Consider the following 24952-nt stretch of genomic DNA (forward strand, 5'->3'; position numbering starts at 1 on the left):
GTTCCTTGTAATCGGTTCCCCCTTTCCTACCCACTCTCCCTGTACCCTCCCAGTATCGCCACTCACACCACTGGTCCTGTAGGGATCATCTTGTTCTTTAATGCTTCCTCCCTCCCACTATCATGATGCCAATTCTACCTTACAAATCCATCTAGATCAGAGGATGTACACTGGCACAAATAAGAACTGGAAACACAGGGAATCCAGGACAGATAAACCCCGCAAGACCAATAATGAGATTAGCGATACCAGGAGGGTAACGGGAAAATGGGGGAGAAAGGGGGAACCGATCACAGGGATCTACATATAACCTCCTCCCTTGGGGACGGACAACAGAAAAGTGGGGGAAAGGAGGGAGACAGTGTAAGACATGAAACAATAATAATAGTTTATAAATTATCAAGGGTTTGTGAGGGAGGGAGGGGAAAAAATGAGGAGCTGATACCAAGGGCTCAAGTAGAAAGAAAATGTTTTGAGAATGATGATGACAACAAATGTACAAATGTGCTTGACACAATGGACGGATGTATGGATTATGAGAAGAGTTGTATGAGCCCCCAATAAAATGATTTTTAAAGAAATGTTATCAGTTCTGTGGTGCTGTAGGTGTTTCTTGCTCATTCTCCTGAAGTGCATGCTAATGTTTTATAACCATTTGAATATCATATCTCAAAGACCTTTACTGAGTGCATTCTCTGAGTTCCAAAGTGACCCCCCCGCCCACTTTGCCATTTATAGTTGGTACATTAGCCATGTAATTAACGGGCTAAGAATCTACCCAATGGCCTTGTTACAGGGCAGAGTAAGACGGCTCCATTTTCTCCAGGAGAAGCTGATGGGTTCAACGCCCTGACCTTTCTGTTAGCAGCCTCCTACTTAGCCACTGTGCCACCACTACTCCTTAACGAATATCCGAGGAAGGTACCATTAGGAAAAGCAGCCTTCTGTGGGAAAGACCTCTACAACAAACATTCAAAACCCTCTGTAAAGTTATCGCCTCGGACAGCTAGAACCTTTCCCTGGAAACTTTCACCTCTCAACACACACACACACACACACACACACACACACACACACACACTGGATTTAGTTTTCTGTGTGAAGGAACACATCAAAATAACACTCTAACAGCCAGATTCTATTAAAGTTATCTTTCAAAATGCATTAAAGGATTAGTATCTTTTCCCTGTATTGAAATATAATAGATGTGGCCTTGTTTAGGGAGAGAAAGATTGGCAAAGCTGGGAGGAGCTGTGGATATGTATATAAATAACCTTGTCAAAAACAAAATCCAGCCACCTGCCCAAAGTCACACAGTATCTGGCCAAACAGGGACTGGCACGTTAGATCCTGGTTCCCTCACCACAGCTCTTTCTAAATGCAATTTGCCCTGTTTTCACTCGGGCATCAGACTTGATGGTTACCCAGGGAATAGAAATATCCCTCATTGCATCTCTTCCACAAGGTCCGTAACAATGATTCAACACATGGCATTTTTCTTTAGCACAAGCCAAATACTTTTCCATTTCTTTTCTTGAAAGCAAACCATGTTAGGGATAGAGTGGCGATTTACAGTCCTAATGTGGTACTGCTTAGAGCCGGTCCTGGGACTTTTCTGCAGTCAGCCTCCTCAGGTGCAGAAGCAGAAACTTCTGCTAAAGGACAGGCAGCAGCCAGGGTATAACATCCCTCAGATAGGAAATTATTTTCCTAGGCTCATCAGAAAATAGTTTTGGATTCTTATAACTCACAGTGCCGTCGGGAGTAGAACTGCCCCTATGGTTTCTGAGGCTGTTAATATTTAAGGAAATAGACAACCTCATCTTTCTCTCATAGAATTCTATTTGAGGGTTCAGGTTAGAAATGCACTGAAGGCCAAGGTGAGTCATGCAATGGTTCATCTATCTTACTTTCTCTTACTATCCTATTTCCAGGGCAACCTGTTATGGAAGCACCATAACTGAAAGATTTCATCCAAGTACCAGTCTGCCTTTCACTACCTGAGTAATCCTGAGCCAGCCACTTAAATGCTCTACCTTCTTTTCTTGTCTATTGAATTGGCCTTGTGGGTTAGGTATTGGGGCTGCTAAAGGGCAGTTCAAAGGTTCAAATTCACCAGCTGCTTCAAGGGGAAAAGATGAGGCTATCTGTTCATGTATAGATGTACAGTCTTATAAACTCCATATACGGTCATGTGTAATCAATTTGATGGCAGTGGGTTTGGGTTTGTCATACAGGACACTGTGAGACAATGAAGTGAGCTAACATGTAAGTGTGCCTACTGCCTAGTCAGCTAAAATGAAAGGTTTCCCTCTTCCCCGATTTCCTTGGAGACAGGGCCTTGGCTTCATTTGGTTTCCCACATACCTAGCATAGGACTTAACATGTGGTCAATGTTCAAAAGAGATAATAAATCATGTTAAAGCAGCGGAGAATCAGATAAGATATTCAGCTCATCTGTCAACAGGAACATGAATCAGGTTCACTTAAAAAATTGCTCTCAGTTGTTTTCTAAATCTCAGCAGATTCTGGAATCAAGATTCAGACCAGTGACGCTTAGCCACCTAGGTGACCTCACCTTGGCCACTCCTGCAGCAGGAAAGCCATGAGGGACAAATAAGGCTTGTCACGTTTGTAGCTACAGCAAAGTGGTCCTCACTAGGAGAAGTCTGCCATGAATTCTCTAGCTGAGGAATCAAAGGCCCTGAGGAAATCCCAAAGCAGCAGGTACTAATAGGAGCTAGGTGTAAATAACTTCCTATCCTCACTGAATCTTTGACATAAAGCTGCCATGTTTTATTTCTGTAATAAAATGCTTTTTTAAAAATAGTAAATGCTTCAAATGATTTGTATTAAACCCTGCAGTGGACTGTGCCTTAGAGACTTGAATTTTACTCAGCTTGCCACTATTCTGCGGTTGACTTATCATAGGAGAGTGCCGGATAGCAAAGCAATGTCCAGATGGATCTGTTTCCAAGAAAATGTTCAGTGATTTTTCTTTACACTACTAAAAAGCTATTAAAAAGTAGTTTGAAGACCTGACATGTTTCATTATCTCCTTTTACATGAATGCTCCACTGTTTCTGTTGATGAACTTCTTTAAAGGAGTTTAGGGGCAGCAAAGAACAGTGCTTCCATCTACCTATACAAAATTCAATGTCCATTGTTACAGAAAAACTTATGGTGATCACTGAAGTTCAGTGGTTGGCAAAGCCAGTGACCTTTGAATACTATAATCAAAGGTCCTAGCACTTTAATGAAAAACAAAATCCCCATTTATCTTACTTCTAATTAGGACTCTACCTACATAAAGTGAAATAATGAAGAAGTATTCAGATCATTTAGCAAAAACAACACAACAAAAACCATGTCTTCTTGAGATATCTAGGCAATTAGAGCAAAAAAAGTGCTTTATGAACTTCAATTCTTCACCTGGCCTCACCAAAACATCTGCCAAAAAGTGAAAAGCACCCAAGGGCATTGTCCAGAAAACACGGAGGAGACCCACGGTCTTTTCCTCTTTGAAGTCAATGTTTTGATACTAGAGAGCCGTGGCCTTCGCTCAAGGTGCCATCTTTCACTGGCAAAACTCATTGCTTTAATGAAGCTTACTTTCACAAGTACTAATCTATCAATTCTAATTTTTAAAATCAATGGACAGTTTAAAATGAAGTGCCTAATATTGTGCACCCTAGCCCCCACCTACCCAGAGTCTAGCTTGAAAGAGGGGAATGTTTTCATTCCCTAAGTCCGAAAACTAGACTTGTATATTGGCAGCATATGAAATAAAAAAAAAATTCGAAATAAGAAGCAACCTACAACAGCTTTCAAATACTAATCTACAGTGTGCCAGAGTGTGAGGCTGGGTATTTCCAAATAAATGTTTTTTGTATGCCTAACCCGTTATACTACCCTGCAATGGTTGTGCAAATTCCATCAGTGCAGTTAACAGAAACAAGGTTGAGCAGCTAGGTAACAATGAGCCACCCAGCTTCCCCTATAACTGGCTACCTCAAGTTTTGTTTCTGAAAGTGAAAGGGCACTTGGGAGAGTACAAAGGCAAAGAGTACAAAGACAGGCCCTGCACCCACTCCCCCACACCCTGGTTTCCCAGAGGACAGGTCAGTTAGTCTGACTTAGGGATGGAGGCTGTAGCAGAATGAACTGGGGGTTGGGGTTGAGGGATTTACTGGCTCCTTTCTCAGAGAGGACTGCTTAAGATGATCCACTTGACTATTCCTCATTTAGGAAATGTAGGGACCTGTGGAATTGATTTAGAGTAGACCTAGGTGACGTAGCAGAATTACACCTTTAAAAAGAACCCAACCGTTGGATTTCCCATGTCTCATTTGTCCTGTGTGTCCAGACTTGACTAGCACTTGTTTGGGTCTAATGGAAGCCTTTTGGGTCTTTAACCATTAAACATGGTCAAAGGTGCCCTAGAGCTAATTTTGCCTCCTCACAGCTCTCACATGATTTCTTAATGGACCACATTTCCATGTGTACATATAAAGATTACTAGCTGGTGTGACTTAGGAGTGTCCTTTAACCTTTCTATGCTTCGCTGTTCTCACCTGAAAGACAATAAAACAGCTCACGGAGCCATTGTAAGGGCAAAATATTTCATTCAGATTCTGAACGTAAGCAGTCCAAGGCAATGTATGTGTGCTCTTAAAAGTTGAGTCACTCCCTTCTCTCTCTACTGCTGGTAACAGAAACTTTGTCAAGGTTCAAAAACCATTTGGGGTACACAGAACAAAAGGATGGGGAAGAAAGGTAAAGATGGTGAAGCCAAAGGATTAAAGGGCCTTTGGGGATTTCTGATTTCTACCATTTTCTCACTCTGGCGGAGACAGCCAAACACAGGTTGGTTCAAGCAGGCCATGGCTGACTGGTCATAAGAGATTGTGTGGGAAACACACCTTCAGAGGAAACTCAAGGAAAGGGCTTTGATGCCCTCCTGTCTGTCAGTCTTGAGAAAGTGGAATGTAGCATGGTTTTTTTTTTTTGGTCTTCAGCTTGGAAACAAATGTTCCTTTGCCTATCTTCCCTAGGTTTAATTAGTCTTCTGTCTTTGAGAGTTCAGCCTGTTCATTTGCAAATGGCAGGCATCAGAAGGTGTGGGTGTTGGGAGGGAGGGGGCCTGAAATGTTTGTTTTCAAAGCCATAGGGGGTCCCCATTTGAAAAAAAAAACGCACACAACTTATCTCAATGTGTTTGTTTGTATGGTTTTGAATTGGAAGATTTGAGCAATTCATTTAGGAGATTAAGGAAACTTTACAATGGGACTAGTAGTCCTATGTACTCAATAGTATGACTAGGGTTAAAAAAAGGGGGGGAGGGGCACACTCTTTACTACAGAAGTGCACCAATTTAAAGGATTCAGCTAGTCTTCAACTTTATTTTCCATTATTTGTAATTTTAAAATGTTTATCTGTTCACAAACAAAAAAATCACAAACTGCATAATGATTTAGGGGTGCCAAATTTAGCAAATGAAAATACAGGACACCCAGTAAATACGAAATTCAGAAAAGCAGTGAGTAGATTTTGGGCAAAAGTTTGCCGAATATTACTGGCAAATCATGGCACATTTCCTAAGAATGTATTAATTATATGTGAATTCAAATTTAACTAAACACCCCAGATTTTATCAGCTGTCCCTAGACATTTCAAGGATGTGTATATGGTCCAACAATTCTAAGTTAAAACCAGGAGTAATCAATTTCATTCTTGTGCTGAAACTTGCTCCCTACAGAGTCAAAACACTTCATCAGTAAGAGTAATTATTCTTACTTTATATACAGGTCAATAGACACTCCAAGAAATCCTGAATCCTAATAACAGGATAAAACCTACTTCGAATCAGAACACCTCATTTCATTGATGGAAGTGTTTTCTTCTATGTGGAAAACTAGCAAACAAAGGATCGACTGGCATATTCAGTTAAACTGAAGTTAAGGGCCTGAACAACTTCATCTAGATTGCATGATGATCTTTCTTGTTACAAGGAGGGCCGAAACGCCCTCATGTACAACCAAAAGCAAAGCGATTGTACCTTTGCCTCTAAACCCATGAAAGAGTAGTTTCTGTACAGTGGGACAGAAGCAAAATGCAAGCTGGAATTTGTGCTGCAAAATCATTTTCATGTGTCTTGACATAAATGACTGACTAGAGTGATTATTAGATTTTTTCTTTTAATTATAATAAAAATTGGTATCCCTGACTCAAGTCTTAACAAATAGTCTCAGACACAATTACCTCTATTTTGAACTTTAATGATTCATTTCCTCCTCTTTGTATTCAGCCTTTGGAACATGCAAAACTGTCCCCCAGATGCTCCTCCATCCTGGAAATATTTGTAGCCATTCATTCCTAAAGGCCTGATTTAACACAGTGTAATGGTGAGGTAATAAATCAAATTGTGCATGGTATATAGTGTCTTTACCTTAAAGTCACATCTAATATAAAGAAATTTTTCTTCGTAGCGCTCAAAGCAACCTTAAACTTTCTTATTTATTTATTTATTGATTTTAAAGTGGGGATGGGGGTGGAAATCAACTTCTTAAAGAGAGAAAAGGAGATATCAAATAAAAAGCTCAGACTGATCTACAATTATCGTGTCAAGTAATTCCTCTTTGCCATTTAAATAAAATACTAGAAAACCTCTTACTGTGATTTGATTTTGAAATAAAATTCATGTTGGAGTTAAGTCTTGATAAGAAATGTCACTGGTCTTGCTAACACATACCACTTGACCTGGAATTCCTTTACAAGAAAAACGTGTCTTCCCAACATGAGAAGCCTCTAGGAGAAGCTGCGGGGAATGTCAACTTCACTTGTGGTGGCCCCAGAGGGCCTGACCACTCTCCCTGGCATGATAAATCACTGGCAGAACCCTTACCTTCCTACGTTTGATCTCTGCTCAGCAAGATGTGGTTTTGATGTGAAGAACTCCAGATCTCCTGGGTCAGAGACAAATAGCAGTGGCACTGACCTGCGAAGTGCTAAGTCTCTATTAGGCTCAAGTGAAAGCAGAAAGCTTCTGACTGGTTCCCTCTCTACCCAATTTCCCTGACACACTGTGATTTTCAGGAGCCTCGCTAGACAGAATGTTGAATGGTTGGGGGGGAAGTGCCAAGAAATCTTCTCTTTCTACCAGTATTACCAACTATTACCATTAGTTTTCCCTACCATTTAAAAGAGGAATTCCTTGGAAGTAATTGCTCTAATTTCTAGCTCTGTAAGTCTGTAGCCAACAGGCAACCTTCTGAGTACCTGTGGGCCTTTTATGACTCAGAACTGATTTACAGAGAAAGGATCAGATCGTAGTGCATGTTACAAGCAGACTACTCGCTGGTGGTGATGAGGCCATCTTTGGGAAAGTATTTTAAACAAACTTGCTTTGAGGGCAAATTTTCCACCCTAGAAAGACTGCAAATAAACATACACAAGCAAGTCCCCTATTTCCTGCTAATAATAAGATCTCATTGATTCCAGGTTTCGAGTCTAAACAAGTAAAGAAATCTGAAGAGTTGGGGCAGAGTGAAGAAATCTTAGAGCTCTTTTAATTTTGTCTTTCCGCCCCCTCCTCCCGTGAAATAAGCATCTCAAGCTATCCTCTTATAAGTAAAGAAACTGATGGAGAGAAAATTTAAAGAACTTACTAAGTACTACAAACCATTTTTTTTAATCGTCAGAGCCTACCTGCTGCAGGTGCTCAGTTAACTGCCCACATGATCTGTTCATTCATGAGGCCAGTCACTATTTACTGTGTGCCGGAAGCTGGTCAACAAGCGCTGATTTAGTGGCAGAGCTAGGGTTAGAACACAGGTCTGCTGCCCCCCAGTGCATCTGAGACTTCCATTTTAAAGGAAGGAGTAAAGTGGTAGAGTAGAGGAGGGGAGTAGTCCATGCTAGCTGTTGCCACACAGTGTACCGACTTTACTTTCTAGACATGGGTCTGCATGGTCAGTGACCCTGCATATGGAATCAGACGATTTTATTTTCTATGATTAATTTGCTCATTCTTTCGAAGCGAAAGATATACGGGGGCATGCTGCATCAATCAGCTGTCATGAAAATTAAAGCCAGCAAAAAACAAACAAACCCTAACATAAAGATATTAAATAAGAATTGGATCCCTGGGTGTGCCAGTATCAAAACACACTAGTTATTTAACAGTAACGGTAATAAAGGTTTGAAATAAGCCTACTACAACTTCATCCGAAACTTCCAAAGTTGTAAGATTTGATTGGTATGAGAAAGCAAAAGTCTGCTATCATTTTAACAGCCCTGTTTTTTCAATAGTTGCCCCCTTCATACAACTCAGAAGTAGACACCTAAAAATAAGAGCCTCACTATCTTTTAGAGCTAAATTAGAGATTTTTTGCAACTGTTCATTTTTAATAGTACTCTATTTGAGCTAACTGTAGTGATATGCACCCATATTTGTACATTCGCGTCTATGTCAAATGCTGAGCACCAATTTCTCTCCTAAATTCAGATCTGCGAAAGTTTCAATAATTGCTGTTTTGTGTACTTCTCCTCTAAGGCTTCTCTTTCTCTCTGCTGGAATTCCTGGTAATGATGCCAGAGTGTGGGCAAACCTCATTAGTCTCCCTGCTGTTTACAAGACAGGATTTATGTTCAAAGTGCTGAACACAATGACACACATCACTAAATGGCTACAACTACCACCCAGGCTTCATCTGCAAAAGTTTTCACTCTGCTCAAATAGCTGTCAGCATGGAGAAACATGGAAGATCGATTACAGCCAACACCAAAAAATACCCAGTGGTGAAGGTTAATTCAATGCAACCCAGGCTGTTATCTGGAATAGTATATGTCGCCAATCCAATCCATTAAGTAACTACTAAATTCTCCAGGAGGCTCCCGGACGTCAAATGTGGTTATTCCAGGTTCACTGCGTCTAGTCTCCCTAAGGAGTATTTAGGCCAACAGCTGGAAGAGCCAATTACAAAGGTTCTCAGGCATAACTAACCATTTTTTGGACAGGTAAAGAAGTCTAACTAAGAACAGGAGAGTCATCAGCAGCTAGTCTAGAAAGCAACGACTGGGGGAGCCCAAGAGGAACACAAGGGGGTAAGAATAAAAAAGGAGATGGGAAGGTGAGAAGACTTGGGTTTGCATATGGGGGAGATAAGGGAGAGACGTGTTCCAACACTGAAGACTGCAAGAACTCTGGAGATTGATGTTTCACTGAAAAGAAACAAACTCTTAATTGTTTCTGTAGAAAGGATTTAAGTAAAATGTTATTATGTGCACCCCAGCCATGACCACCCTCTACCACCGGAACTATGCATAAGTTTTAGATATTGCATGGATATGGGGGGACCAGTCCCTACTTCTCTCTTTTGCATCCCTACTTAAGTACATGTAACAGAAGGATCTGATAGTACTTAAGCTTGGTGAGCGGGAGAGAGTGGCTGCTCAGAAAAAGTAAGATTGGACGTACCCACCCAACTGACAAGTGCCTCTTCCACGCAGGCTAATCGTCAAGTTACACAGAATGATGGCAGGTAGGAGAGCTCCTCTCACATTAGATTCATTTTTGTAGCCTTAGGCACTCCCAAGTGAATCTAAAGAACCACAGCAAAGAAAGGCATTTTCCGAAGAATGAAAAATAAACAAACAAAACCCCCGAACCAAATCAATAACCATAATAAACCTAATAGGTGTTATTAAGGGCAGAGCGTGACTGTGAGAATCCAAAAACACAGTTCTTTAATCCCACCTCCCCGGGTAAGCAAACCAGACACACGGCCATCAAGCGGGTTCCCGCCCACCGCAATGTAAATCTGACAGCGACATCCTCATTTTTCTCCCAAGGGGGAGTAGATGGGTTTGCAAGACTAACCTCGTAGTCCACTGCACAAAAGCTGACCCACACCACCACCCGGGTCCCTTCTTCTGGGAATGTGCACCTAAGGGGTACCCGTTCTTTCTGCATGGTCGTGGTAGATAATGGTGACTACAGTGGAGATAATGATAACTGGAGACAATATCAAGTGCAATTGACTTGAGATATGTGGTCAGAGGGACTGGGTTTGAGATTAATTCATGAAGCACTCCATACAGCTTTAGGTTCACAGTTCAAAGATCATCATCTTTGTTGTGTTCATAAGCTGCTCTTGTTGAGCAGAAACGGCAGAAGATTATGTCAATCCTGGAATGACCAAATACTAGCTATTGAACAAGGGGTCCTGGTGGCACCGTGGTTAAAGTGCTCTTCTGTTAACTAAAATGTTGGTGATTGGAACCCACCAGCTACACATCTGTTTCTGTAAGATTCTGTCTTGGAAACTCAATGGGGCAGTTCTCCTCTGTCTGATAAGGCTGCTGTGAGTCAGAACTGACTCCAGAGCACTGGATTTGACTATCGAGCATAGTAAAGTATTTAATATGCTTGACTCTCTCACTTGTTAAGACCAGGGTGTTAATATTTATCTCTGCCATTAATTGGGTTGCCACAAGAATTGAATGCAATCTTATGTGAAAAGCGTTATGGATACTGCAATATTGCTTTAAAAAATGCTTTAACTATTGGTAGTTATTACTAAAAATATCTCAAAACACTCTAACCCTAATGCCATTGAACCAATTCCAACTCATATCCCTCCAGGGCAGGGAAGAACTGCCCTGTGGGTGTCCCAGAAAAAGCCTCATCTTTCTCCAGAAGACCAACTGGTAATTTTGAACTGCTGATGTGTAACCCACTACCCTGTCAAATCTCCTGTTCCAAAATATAAGAAATCTCTATGCCGCATACATTTCTTAAGGAGCTACACTGTTAGGCACTGAGCTCATCAAACGCTCAAACACACTACTGTTAAGTCAACTGTGGCTCATGTTACTGTTAGGTCTCTTCAAACTGGTTCTAACGTAGAGTAAAACGGAACACAACACACTGCCTGATCCCGCACTATCCAACTCAGAGTAACCCGACTATCTCTTTGAGCAGCCACGGTGGTAAATCTCTACAGGAACAGAAAGCCTCATCTCTCTCCCCAGGGGTGGCTCGTGGGTTTAACTGCTGACCTTGTGGTGAACAGCTCAATACATAACCCACTACAGCACCAGGGCTCGGAGAGACATTGAGCTAAATGCTTCAGAAATGCTAATATAAATAAAAATTTACCATCTAGTACAGCTCAGGAAGAGGGTGGTACACACAGAGAAGTATTAACACAAGGCAAAAATTGGATTGGTACCATTTAGGAGACATATAAGCAAGTTATATGGGAGTTTAGAGAATACAAGCTCCTTCTCAAAAAATAAGTTCAGTGGTCAGGCCTGTGAAGCACCTGTAAGTAATGTGTAAGGAAGCGCTAGGTTCTGTTCTAAGGTTTGAGGATTGCCTTCTCCTTCGGTAGCTCCTTTGGATTAAATACACACAAGCACATATTAAATCACTTATGAAATCCCAACACAGAAGTTAATGTGTAACGCCAGATTTGAGTCTAAAACATTAGAGAATGAGATATTGCTGCTATTTTCAGGTGTGGTGGTAGGAAATCATATAGATTCTCTTCATTGACATGATGAACCACAGCACTGAAATAGCTACTCAAAGATGAGGACTATTGGAAAGTCTTGAAGAATATTCTTACATGATCTAATTGTATTAATGATCACCTCTCCATTTAAACAAACAGTACACAGTAAGAAATTCATCTATTTATCAAGTTTTGGTCCTTAAAAAATGGGGGGCAAGAGGGGGTAACAAATGACAATAATATCTAACATTGAGCATATTTATTTTTCTTCTTCCCACAATATTGATTTATTAAACATTTGAGCATTTGCTTTGTGCTAGGCAATGTACGACAAGCAGGGAATCAAGTCTTAATGTGAAACACTTGTAATAATCCTGCTATTCTAGAGATTTGTACAAGGACTTCTAGATAGTTTATGCGAAGCACTCCTATTCTTAATGCAGAAAAAACGAAATGTATGAAAAGTATCAATCCAAGTTTCTGATATTTTCTTGTTATGAAAAAATTCACTTATTCTGGGCCCCTTGATTTTATTCCAAGATTGCCAGATTATAACTTTTAAAATTTCTCTACTCATTAATATCTGTTGACTAAGTTATATCATTTGTTCTTAAGGATCTATGTTCTTATAAAGAAATATAACTAGATACCAATTCCTGCTGATTATGACACAAATACCACAAAAACAAAAGTTTTTCACATACTTTTAGAAGACTTTATGGGAAAGTATCTTGAAGAAGACAGGGTAAAAGTGATTTTCTTACACAAATCACGTTTTTAGAAAAGCACTGAACACAAAGAAAAAAATTGAAAGATTCCTCTTCCTTTGCATTCAAGATGGTATTACAATTACAACAGACAAGTGCTAGAGGAGAAAATGACTTAAGGAGGGTACATTGTATTAGTTCATTACATAACTAATAAAGGTTTGTTATTCCAAGCATATAAAATTGCTGCATATCATTAAGAACATACATCACAAACAAAAATAAATGACATATACTAGTCAATTCACAAGGGAAGAAAGCCAAATGGCCAATAAGCACATGAAAAGATACTCAACCTCACAAGAAACCAAGGAAATGCAAATCAATCCACAATCAGATACCATTTCACACTCCTCAGTAAAGTATGAGAACTTCAAGGATAAGTGAGGATATAGAAGAATGAGGACTTTGATATACTCCTGCGGGGTGTGAACTACAATGAAAGCATGTTGCACAACAATGTGGCACTCCTTCATTAAACTGAACATGAATATTGTTTTTAAGTAAATTTCCTGGGAGCTCTCTAAGCCAGGAGTATAAGGAAACAAATTCAATAATATTCAATGTAGCATTATTGTAATTGAAAATATCTTAAATGTCAACAGTAGAATGAATTTTAAAATGATAATGGTCAAATGATGCAATACTATGCAACAATTACAACGAATGAGCTGTTGGCACATGCAACAACATGGATGATCTTGGGTAATGCTGAGCAAACATATAGCATGGTACTATCGCTACAGAGAATGTTAACAAGAAAACCAGCATATACTGTCTTTGGACACACACATAAAACAAAACACGGCTGTGGAGTTGACTCTGACATCTAGCAACCCGATGTAGGATTGCCGCGGCTGCCAATCCTTACAGGAGTAGAGTACCGCATCGTTTTCTGAGGAGCAGCTGGAGGCCCCAGCCCCATGCATAACCGCTCTGACACCGAGGCTCTGACATCCCGGGGGAGGAAAGACGACGCCTCTGGGGAAGGCAATGGACAGGGGTCAGTGCGGAAGAGAGCTGAAAGGAGCTCACGGAGGCTTTGGATGTCTTTTATAAAAATCGGAAGCAAACATTGCAAAATAGTAAGAACTAACAAACCTGAGTGTGGGTACACACATATTACGTTACTGTTTTTCTATATCATCAAAACCTGTCTCTTTCTTTTTTAATACCCGTCAAGTTTGTCCAGCAATACAGTGTGCTGCTGATCTGATGAACCTGAGTCATCTCTTTACCTCCTGGATCCTCCTGACACTTCGCTCTAATTATATTTATCTCAAGCCCCAGTATCTTCTCAGGCACCATGCAGAGTCCTGATGGTGCAACAGTTAGTCACTTGACTGCTAACTGAAAGGTCTGTGGTTTGGAGTCATCATCTGATCCATGCGAGAAAAATCCTGGAGTTCTGCTTCCCTGAAGTTTTCCGGCTCGGAAATCTTATGATGCAGTCAGACAGGGTTGCTGTGAATCAGAACTGACTCAATGGCACACACAACGAGCAACAAGGGTACACAACACAAACAAGGCCCTCAGTGGCTCAGTGGCAGAATCTTTGCCTTTGACGTGGGAGACAAGGGTTTGCTTTGTTGTAGCCAATGCCCCTCAAGCCCAACCAACCTTTGTCTGTTAGTGGTGGTTTGCACAAGGGGGTCTTCAAAAAGTTTATGGAAAATTCCATTATCTTCTCATTCCATCTTTCCAGGAACTTTCTGAAGCTGCCGGGATATAGACTAAGATGCTAAACAGATTTCCGTGGGTTTTCAACAAGGCAGACTAAGGAAAAAGGCCTGATGAACTACTTCTGAAGATCAGCCAGTGAAACAAGCACTTATGGATGGCTAACGGGCAAGTCTGCATGCCATCGAGGAATGGTGCACGAGTGGGCAGCATTTTGCTTGCTGGGGTTGTACATGGGGTTGCCCCACATCAGCCCTGCTCCACGGCAGCTAGCAAAACCACCAGCACTCACCACAGTCATTTGCATTCATGTCCTCACTCCCCACCCGGAGTGGAAATCCTCTTCAGGGCAGGAACCAAGTCTATGCATGCTCTCATGCCAGCCAGCAACGAGCACAATGCTCAGCACACAAGAGGCCACAGAAAATGTCAAACGAATGAACAGATCAACTCATTCAAGGAAATAAAAGAATCGCTCTGACTGAGGCTAACAATAAAAAAGAGCCATAAGCTAATACAACTAGGTAATTTTCCAGGTGAAATTCAAGCTACCCCCATACTGCTATGTTGGCTATCAGACTTTAAATAAACATCAGGCAGAATTTGCTAATTTCAGGTTTTGCCGGGGAGATGCCCAGGCATTGCATTTGGGGTGACTAACTCATGAGGACCCCATATGTGCAGTGCAGAACTGTGCTCCCCGGGCTTTTCAAGCAGCAAACAGCCAACCCCGTCTTCACTGTTCCCACTACCCTGAGACTCCTAGGAAATAAGTAGGTAGGTAGACAGACAAATGGACAGAAAATTGTTCGTTAAGGCTCAACTAGAGCAACCAGAGTAAATGTAAGCAGAGCCTCTGTTGATTCATGTTCTCCTTCCCAACAAGGATTCGGTAAGAAAGCCCGGTTTCCACACTCAGGGAAATACAGCCCTAAGTCATCCTCCCTAACTCTCACAGGCACTTCATCTGCTTTTCTCCCCACGTAAGGCCTTCCTGCTTCCTTCCCACCCTAAACTAGATCAGCCTCACACACCCCTCACCCCTTGTTCTGGGAAGTGTTGGGGTGGGGCGTGGCAAACAAGAAAAAGGTTTAGTTTTGTGTATTAGTGAGCTGGTGAAACAAACCAACATCACAGTCCAGCAGGCCCACAGCCTTGGGCTAGGCCCACCCACCTGGAAAGAGAAGGTAAGGTCCTGCGGGAGGAGTTAAAGAACCTGCCCCACTTTATGATTTTTTTTTTTAAATTTAGGAGCTGGCACATAGAACTTCTGCCTCTTCAACACTTTTACGTGTACAGTTCAGTCACTTTATCTTCACCCCTAAGGTTATCTAGTTGTATTAGCTCAAGATTATTTTCTCCATCATATGCAAACATCAACACTATCATTTCTCGATTTATCCATCATATTTAAAGAAACACAGTGCCCCTAAGGAATGTCTGTCCTTTTCCCCTCCCCAACTCTGCTAACCACAAATAAACCCTGGTCTCTGCACATTTACCCAGTCTATACACGTCATTTATTTGTTTTGTTCTTGTATATTTCATAGAAGTGGAATCATACAATATTTGTCCAGTTGTAAAATGGCTCGTGCTATGCGTTAGGCAGTTTCAAGGTTCGTTCATGTAGCATGCATGAAACCTTCATTTCTCTTTATGCTGAAAAACATTCCACTGCATGTATATACCACATTTTGCGGATCCCTTCACCTGTTGAGCAGTTAGGTTGTCTCCATCTTATGGCAAGAGCACTCTAAAGGAGAAGTGTCTGTCTGTATTCCTGCTTTCCGTTCTTTAGGATCTATGCCCAGGAGTAGATTTGCCACGACTGTTTAACCTTTTGAGACACTGCTAAACTGTTGGCCATAGCAGCAGCAACATTTCACAACAGCAACAGATGAGGTACCAATTTCTCCACATGCTCGCTAACACCTATTACTTTCTGTTTTTCTGGTAAGAGCCATCTTCGTGGAACTGAAATACTATTGCTTTGTAGTTTTGATTCACATTTTCATATGCTTGTTGGCTATTTGTTGGTGAAATGACTTACTGACCCAATGTAATCTTTAAGATATCCTGAGGAATGATGCAGGACAAAACAATCTAAGTGTCACTAGGCTTGAAGTCACAGAACTTCAGCTGGAGTAATGAAAACCATGTACAAGAAGATATTTGAAAACCATCTTTATTTAGACTAATTATTTTGAAATCCTATCTCTGTTACCTAAAGTTTTGGTACCCTGATAGTCTAAGTTCTGCCTGTGTAAGAAGCAGGTGTTCTTAGTTTCCCGAACGATAGGTTTTTGTCTTTCCAGATACTAAGCACTTTGGTCTCTCCAGAGGTCGGGTTGTGGTGTGGAAAGGAAGGAGAAGCGATAACTATGTCTGAGGGGTAGCCGAGTTGACCTGGAGTAAATGGTGTCTTTCTTCCACAGTGAAAATTAGAAATGTTCACTCACATACATTCTAATTTTTAACCACATTCTACAGAAGTCAGCAAAGCCGCATGTTTGGCCTCAGGGAAGGGTTGCTGAAAGCCCAGCAAAAGTCTGGGTGCTGAAATCACCCAATTATTATTCCAATGGGGAAAGTGGCCAAGGCTGGAAGTGTTTTCATATCATGTGACCAGCAGAAACCTAGTGTAAATAAACTCCTAAGCATGAAGACTTTTTGAAGAGAAACAATTTTAAGCATAACTTCATCTTAGAGACAAGCAAGCAACAGAAAGATGTCAGAGTTAAAAGAACAGAAAAAATAAATTTCCAATGCAGACAATCTTATGTACCTGAAAGCTAAAATAAAACACAACTGAAAGCTATGTCTGAAAAGGTAATTAAAAATTAACCAATGTGACTTTGTAGCAATCACCTCTACGTGTAATAGGTGTGGTGTTTGAGGGACTAAAAGGCTTTGAAATGGCCTTGCTTAGTGACTGAAGAGATTAAGAAAATGCCAGGAAGATTTCCAAAATAGGCCCTCCCTGCTATTTCTGCTTGCTGGGAAGTACCTCGAAAATTCCCCATGTTATCTTGGGAAGTCAGTCAGAGCCCATGAGAGCCCCTTCAGTTTCAAGTGACGTAAACTGAAATACCTTCCCAGTTTCAAAAGGTGTCTCCCATCTGTGAACGTCTTCACACACTGCCTGACTTCCCAGATTCACACACCAATGACTCGGCAACATCTCGGTCTAAACAACGAAAATGTCTGAAATGACAGATTGCAACCTAACTGTTAGACTCAACCAGTTGAGTGTATTGAGGCTTATTAATGTTGAAGTTTAATAGAAGTGCCAGATATTTTTGATTAGTCTTTTTTTTTTTTTAAAGTAAGCACAAGAACTCAGAACGGGGCTCCAAACCCAAACTCACTGCCATCGAGGGAGAGCGCCCCCTGTGGGTTTCCGACTGTAAGTGTTTCCACGAACGGAAAGCCCAGTCCATCGCTCAAGAAGCTGGCTGCTGGTGGTTTGCGACGACCAACTACTTGGATTGCAGCGGAACGCATCACCGCTATACCGCCATGGCTGTTCAGTGAAAACTCAGCGTGAGCATGTAAGGGTTCCACAGCTAGTCAGTATAGTGTGCGCTTATGAGTAATTAAAACACTAAACAATGATCTGTTTTCCAAACGTATTAATTACACACTTCTGATCTTGTTTAAAATGAGCTTCCATTTACTGGAAATACAATGTAATAATAAGCCAGATATAATTTTTCACAAATAAAATGGAATCAACATCCACCAATTGTCGTTATGAAGGAGCCCTGGTGATGCAATGGTTAAGCGATCAGCTGCTAATAGAATCTACCATGCACTCTGTAGGAGAAAGATGTGACAGTTGGTTTATAGCCTTAGCAATCTTACAGGGCGGGTAGTGCACGCTTTCCTATACGGTCGCTGAGTTCGAATCTACGAGACGGCAGCGGGTTTGATTTTCAGGTTTGATGCATGACTTACTTTCTCACACTTCCTCAATGAAGGCTGACAACAATCTCCAAAGACAGGTACCATGATCATATTGTGACAGATACAGAAACTGAAATTAAGTGAAGCAACTCTGTAAAAGGAGATGCCATGCCTTGATTACTACTGAGTGCTCCGGATCTGCTTTGGCACCTGGTACTGTGAGGTGAATAAACACTAACTGTTCACACAGCTGACCAAGACTCGAACAAGGGCCCATTTTAACTTCATAATCTTTCTTTATTTAAGTTAAGGGCTTGTAAATGTTTCCATAAATGTGGGCCATTTAGTCTCTGTTGCAGCTACTCAACTCTGCAATTACAGCCCTAATGCAACCAGAGACAATATGTAACTGGATGGGGGTGGCTATGTTCCAGTAGCACATGTATTTACAAAACCAGATGGTTGGTCTAGTTTACCATTTATCCCCTCCCCAAACCTCTACCAAGTTGTCAATTTGATACCTAAAAAGACACACACACACACACACACACAAATACACACTGGTATTTGCATTTGACTGAGAAAGAAAGAGAGTTGTGTGTGTGTGTGTTGGGATTTGAAATGATTACTAGTTTGGTCACCATGCTTTACTGATTTGACCAAGAACTAACTACGCCAGCCTGGCTTTCTCTTAGTCTGGTGACAAGGTCAGAACTCATAGCACAGTCTCCCTGAGAACCTTCTACCCTACAAATGATCATTTATCATTTCATATGCACAAACGACGGAAGTGTAACAAATTATTCTAAATGGTAATATAATAAGGTACGGCAGGAAGCCCTGCATTGGGTCAGGGCCTCAGGAGAGCTACTTAATTCAAGTCCTCTGATGAAGTTTGATTTACAATCAAAACAGACAAGCCTGAGAAGTTTGGAAGTAACTAGGCCCACATCCTGATGCCCGGGATAGAGCAGAATCTTGCCCCAGACCTAATAAAAACTCATGGAAATATTTTAAATGTTTTTAAGTCGGGAAATAAAAGTCACAGATGGCAAGAGTTCCTTCTTCGGAGTCCACATGCTCGTCTGCTATAGACGCATAGAATAAAGACTTAAACTCTCAACAAAAACAACAATGTGTGTCATAGGCTGTTAGTGGCGTATGCAGTGAAGAAAGTCCACCGGCAAAATCAATTTTTAAAAGTCAAGGCCAAGGTCTTCCTTATCAGTTATTCCCACTTCTTTCTACTCTGTCCTCCAAAAGACTTTTTCAAGGATCAAACGCAATGTATATGAACCTGCTGAGTACATCACTAGGAACAACAAAAAGAATAAGCTTCATTGAAAAGTATAATTGTAGTTATTATGACATGAATTGACTGAATTATTGTTGTGCTGCTCCTCAACCAAATTATTGCTGAATTATTGTTGTTCTTCTTCATTGTCATAGGGCCAATTTCCACTCACTGAACTGCTAAGTCACACGGTCAGCAGTTCGAAACCACTAGTGGCTCCACCAGAGAAAGATGAAGCTTTCTACTCCCATAAAGATATACAGCTTCAGAAAACCCACAAGGGCAGTTCTACTGTGGTCTATAAGGTCTCTATGAGATAGGGTCACTACTACTACTACTACTACCAACAAATTGTGGGCAGAAAATCTAACAAAACCGTAAACTCCTAATAAGACAGATGCTTCCAAGAGCCCCCCTAGCAGAGTGGAAAGCACTGTTGCTGGCAACAGGGCCAATCAAACAGCCTTTGGATTGACTTGAAATGGACCCTAAAAGGAAAAGATGTTCAGTAAACTTGTTAAATGAATAAATAAAAGGGAAAAAAGTAGGCACCCAATGCAAATTTAGATAGAAAACAAAACAGCATGTTTCCAAAGAAGATCTTCTGGGCACGTGGAAGGGCTATCCTAAAGTGCTTAGCCTGGAGTTTACAATGTGCACACGTATCCCCGTGGAGCCCTGGTGGCGCAATGACTGAAGCACACATGCTAACGGAAAGGTCAGCAATAGGAACTCACCAGCAAGAGAAGGATGTGGCAGTCCTCTTCCATAATGATTTTACAGCCTTGGAAACCCATGGGACAAGTTCTATTGTCCTTGTGGTAAGCAACCCAGTGCATAACCCATATCTCATAGGGTCACTATGCCAAAATAGAACAAGTGTTTATTCAGCAAACAGTTTCAAAGGAACTACCCTGTTATATAGACACTTAGCTCAGCAAACACTCAAACTCACTGCCGTCCAGTCAGTTCTTACTCACGTTGTTACTCATGCACTGCCATCGAGTCAGTTACCATAGGGGAGAGAGCAGAACTGCCTTGGTGGCTGTTAACTTCTCAGGAGTAGAAAGTCTTATTTTTCTCCCAAGGAGTGGGTGGGGGATTTGACCTTCTGATCTTGCAGTTAGCACCCCAAACATAACCCACTTCACATCATCTGGACTCAAGTAGGTTCTAACTCATACATGACAGAAGGAAGCGCTGTCCAACCCTGCCCCATCCAACTCACGGTAACCCTAGAACTGCCTTTTGGTTTTCTAAGGCTGTGACTATTTACAGAAGCAGCAAGGGCTATCTTTCGTCTGAGGCGCGCCTGGGGGGTTCCGATGCTGACCCAGTGGTGCGCAGCTCGACACATAACCAACCCATCACAGCACCAAGTTACCCAGAGACCCTGAGCTAGGTGCTGCAGAAATACTGAGATGAATAAAAATGTATCATCCAGTACAGTTTGGCAACAGGGAGGTACACAGAAAAATGTTAACACAAGGCAAAAATTGGAAAGGCCCTATTCAGGGCATGTACAAAGCTAAGGGAATTTAGAGAATACAGGTTCATTCTCACAAAATTAGGTTGAGCAGCCGAACCTGTTAGGCATTCTTAAAGTAATGCGCACTAGAGAGCTAGGTTCTGTTTTAGGTTTGAAAACCACACTCTACTTCCATAGCACCTATACACAAATTTAACCACTTAGAAATCCCACCATAGAAGTGAATGTGTAACACCAGATTTGAACCTAAAATATTAGAGAACGCGATATTGCTGCTATTTTCAGGTGTGGCAGTAAGAAATCATAGATCTCTTCACTGACAGGCTGAAGCACAGCATGCTACTCAAAGATGAAGACTATTGGAAATCATAAAGAATGCTACTATATTAACTGTATTAATTGTCACCTCCTCTACATTGAAACAGACAACACATATCTATATATCAGATTATGGGCATTCAAAAATGTGCGGGTATGAGGAGGTGAAAGGGGGATAATGACAGTATATAATATTTGAACTTTCCCCTCTCACAATGCTGCTTTAACATTTGAACACTTATTCTGTAGTAAGCAATGTAAGACAAAGAGGTAAATCAAGTCTCGGCACGAGACAGGTGTAATAATCCTGTTATTCCAGAGTTTTGCACAATGGCTTCTTTAGATAGGTTCATGGGAAGGAAGCAATGCAAAATGTCCTAAAATCATCCATCACAGTACGACTATTTTCTAATATCTTCTTGTTATACAAAAACCCCACACATTCTGGGCCCCCTGATTTTATTCCAAGATAGTCCAGAATATATTTTTATTCAGTAATATATATTAACTTTCCTAGAAGTCTTATCATTTCCCTTTAAGATGTATCTGTCCCAGAGAATCTATTTTATCCGTATGAGTTAGAGTCAACAAAGGAGATTGGGTTTGGGGATTATTCTTACCCCTAAACAAAATTCTAAAAACTTCGCTGATCAAACTGAAACACCATGGACACAATTTTATTTGATGAAGACAAGTAACCAGAATCGTATTCTATGCTAGCTGTAGGCTTACATATCCCGTCCCCACATTGACCCCTTCATTATTGAACATAGGTGAGGTTATTGCCATTCTTCCTTAACTAACAGAATTTTTTTTGCATAATCCATAGTAAGAAATCATTTTTAAAACTTGAGGTCGTTTGCAGGATTAAGGAAATAAAGTATTAAAAGAACAAAGCAGACATACTTCAATGACAACACAGGAACTTCAGGGAGATAAGCTTAAAGATCGAATGTGACTATCTGCAAGGCAATACAAAACCACAAGGGCTTTCAGCATCCCGAAGGGCTGAGCTTTATTTCTGAAACATTTTCCCTTGGACCCTGGCAGGTAAAGGCGGACACCAATACTTCAGTGACCCCCTCTCTTATTACAGAAAAAAAATGGAGGATGGTGGAAAAATACAGAAAAATATAAGACTGCAAATGCTAAGTAACCTAAGTACATGGTGCTTACAATTCTCACACTCTGACTGCTTATCTGTAAATAGTGATTTTCTGGCGATCCCCAAATCATGTTGAAAAATTATATAGTAAAATCATATTATGGTATTCCTCACTGGAGATATATTCAATGGAAGAAGACAAAAATTCACTGCAGGTCCATCTGTGTTTAAATTATAATACCATTTTCTGACACAAATACTGTGCTTCATACGTTTATTCAACAGGCCCTAATGCACATTGATTTTTGGGGGGGCGTGGGGGACATTATTTTAAAAACTCCCAATGAACATGCTATCACTGTATTAGAGTCAGCTCTCCATTCTACTCTGCTCAGCTTTGTGAAACAGCCAATTCCCTTGTTTCTAATTATAAGGAAACTTTTGAAAGCTCTCTATTAATCTTACTTTCTTTTAAATATAATCATACATATATATATAATTATCCGTTGCACACAGCTATCAAAAGAGCAGCTTCTACTCTTCAACTGAAAAAAGCAAACAAAAACTGCTTGTCTCCGAAAATTTAGAAGTCTCCCTAAAGAGCAGAGGAGGAAGCTGCTGGGAATGTTCACAGATCCTTGATTTTACAAGTTTTTGTTGCAAGAGTTTCCCTTCAGATTAGTGTTACTCAATGTTTATGAGGGCTGTTTGTCAAGCCAAGTATAAGGTACCTCCTCCCCACAAATTAAAGAATCAAATTACAATCCATTATTTCATTTCTGATTGTTTTTCTTTGTAATAAGTGGGAAAGTGGATACTGGATAAAAGTCCTCTTGGAACTACAAGGCTCCACATTAAAGGCTCCAATTAGCTATAAATCAGTTGTCTATCCTACTGGGGGAGAACAAGAGAGAAGAGAGAAAGGGGCCAGTCAGAGAAAAAGAGAACCCAAGGAGCCTCCAAATTAAATTCCAAGAAAGATACCTACTGCATACCCCAAACTTCTTTCACGGGCTATTAGGGAAATCCGAGCAAAACTAAAACTAAAATCACACCCGTCCCAAATACCCCAAACCCGCGGGTGAGGTCCCTCTTCCCATACACATCTTGCATCTTAAGTTTATTTTTTTAAAGAGAGGCTGTAGGGGTTAGGAACCTTCATCAAACACAACTTTCGTGCTGCATGCTTTTTCTACTTGTTCCTAAACCCAGAGATTTGCCACACATTGGCACTATTGTTATGCAAACAATGCTTAAATGGCTGTAACCATTAACGACCGCTCATTAAAAAGCCTTTCAAAAATTTGTCACGCCATCTAAAATAAAAAAAAAACGTTAACAGGTACATCAAATCCATCTAAATCGACATTCAACGTACGCATCCGATTTGCATCCTAAACCTCAATGAAAGCGACGCTTCGAAACGCTGGCGTCCTTTCTTACATAAACAATTTACTTCTCTACAAAACTTTCGTTTATCTTGCAGTAAGCGGGCTGGAAAACCACTTTTCACCACATGACGTGCGCGCGCCTGCGTGGGACGGGCCCGTGAGAAGTACAGGGCAGAAATCGATCGAAAGGGACAGAAGTACAAGTATGAGAAGCGTAACATGAACCCCAAGAGACGGGGCTTTACACCCCAACTCTTCCGTCGCCCCTCTAAAACGCTGTCGCGTTGTGCGTGTAACGAAGCTATTTTTCTCGCGCGCGAATATGTAGACTAAGTCACGTCAGCCTCGTCAGGGTAGGGACACTCTACTCGTGGTTATGTAAAGTGAATATAAAAGGAATAAATCAGGCTTGGCAAAACCACGATGTCAGGATTCATTCGTTGCGGCGGGGTGGGTTTAGAAAAAGATGTCCCCCTCCTACGGCCAAAGGGAGCCTGGCCGTTTGCATCTTGCCAAGTCGTCCGTGGACACTGCCACCGGCTACAAAACCCCAAAGGAAGGTTGTCCCCCGGACGACGGCAGCCATCAGCCGGGATCCCAGGACGTTCGTCCACCGGCCGGCCGGGCAGCTCCCGGGGAAGAAGCGCCCGCGCTCGGCCGGCCCTCGGAGGACGGATGCGGTGGGGACGCGCGGCCGGGCGGCCAACTCCGTGGGGCATCCCCGCCCGCGGCCCCCCCCGGGGGCAAAGCGGGGCAAAGCGCCCGGATGGAGTTGGGGGACAGCAGCCGTTGACGGCGCCCCTCGGGGGGCCGCGCTGCAGGTTCGGGGTGTCCCCAGATCAGGTCGGGCTGGACGCAGCCGGCCCCCGGAGACGGGGTGTCAGCAGAGGACCCGGGGACCTCGTCCCGCCGCCCTGGACCCCGCGGGGACCCCGCGGGCGCACCGAAGGTTCTGGAAACGCGTCCGCGGACGGCGGGCGGCCGCTTACCTTGGTGTGCTTGATTTCGAGGTTGGGCGTGGGCGACGGCAGGAGGTGCAGGGACGCCATGAGCGCGGCGGCGTCGGCCTTCACCTCGCCGGGCAGCTGGATCTCGCTGGAAGTCATGGGGGCGCCGGCTCGTCGCTCGCTCCTCGCTCCTGGCTCGCTCGCTGGCCCGCGGCGTGGGCAGTGCGGGCTGTGCGCGCGGTGCGCGCCGGCCGCGCGCTCGCCTGTATATAGGCAGGTGTCAAGCGGGGGCTCTTCTTATTGGACGTGAGGCCCGCGGACGCCCGGGCGCGGCCCCTGATTTGCATAAAGCCCACGGCCCGCGCCTCGCCGCCCCCCCTCCGACGGCCCGAGCGGGAGCCGCGTGGGGTCCGGCCGGCCGCTCCCCGGCGAAGCTCCGCGGCCCTCAGCGCCGACGAGCGACGCACGGTGGCCGCAAACGGCCGACGGTCGTGGCCCCCGAAGCGGAGCGGGCGGCGGCGGCGTCGCCAGGGGCC

The 24952-nt window shown here is 42.4% G+C and overlaps 1 protein-coding gene across 1 annotated transcript in view; it reads right to left on the minus strand.

Moving 5' to 3' along the window:
* The window catches only part of ALDH1A2 (aldehyde dehydrogenase 1 family member A2), a 114236-nt gene extending 89655 nt beyond the window's left edge, over positions 1-24581 (minus strand). The window contains exon 1 of the mRNA XM_004709449.2: positions 24459-24581. Within this exon, the coding sequence (XP_004709506.1) occupies positions 24459-24575 (117 nt within the window). The 5' untranslated portion in view covers positions 24576-24581. The remainder of the gene's footprint in view (positions 1-24458) is intronic.
* Between the last annotated feature and the right edge of the window lie 371 nt (positions 24582-24952).

Source organism: Echinops telfairi, unplaced genomic scaffold, assembly GCF_000313985.2.
Source record: "Echinops telfairi isolate 266 unplaced genomic scaffold, ASM31398v2 ScPeMD7_8;HRSCAF=38, whole genome shotgun sequence".
NCBI lineage: Eukaryota > Metazoa > Chordata > Mammalia > Afrosoricida > Tenrecidae > Echinops > Echinops telfairi.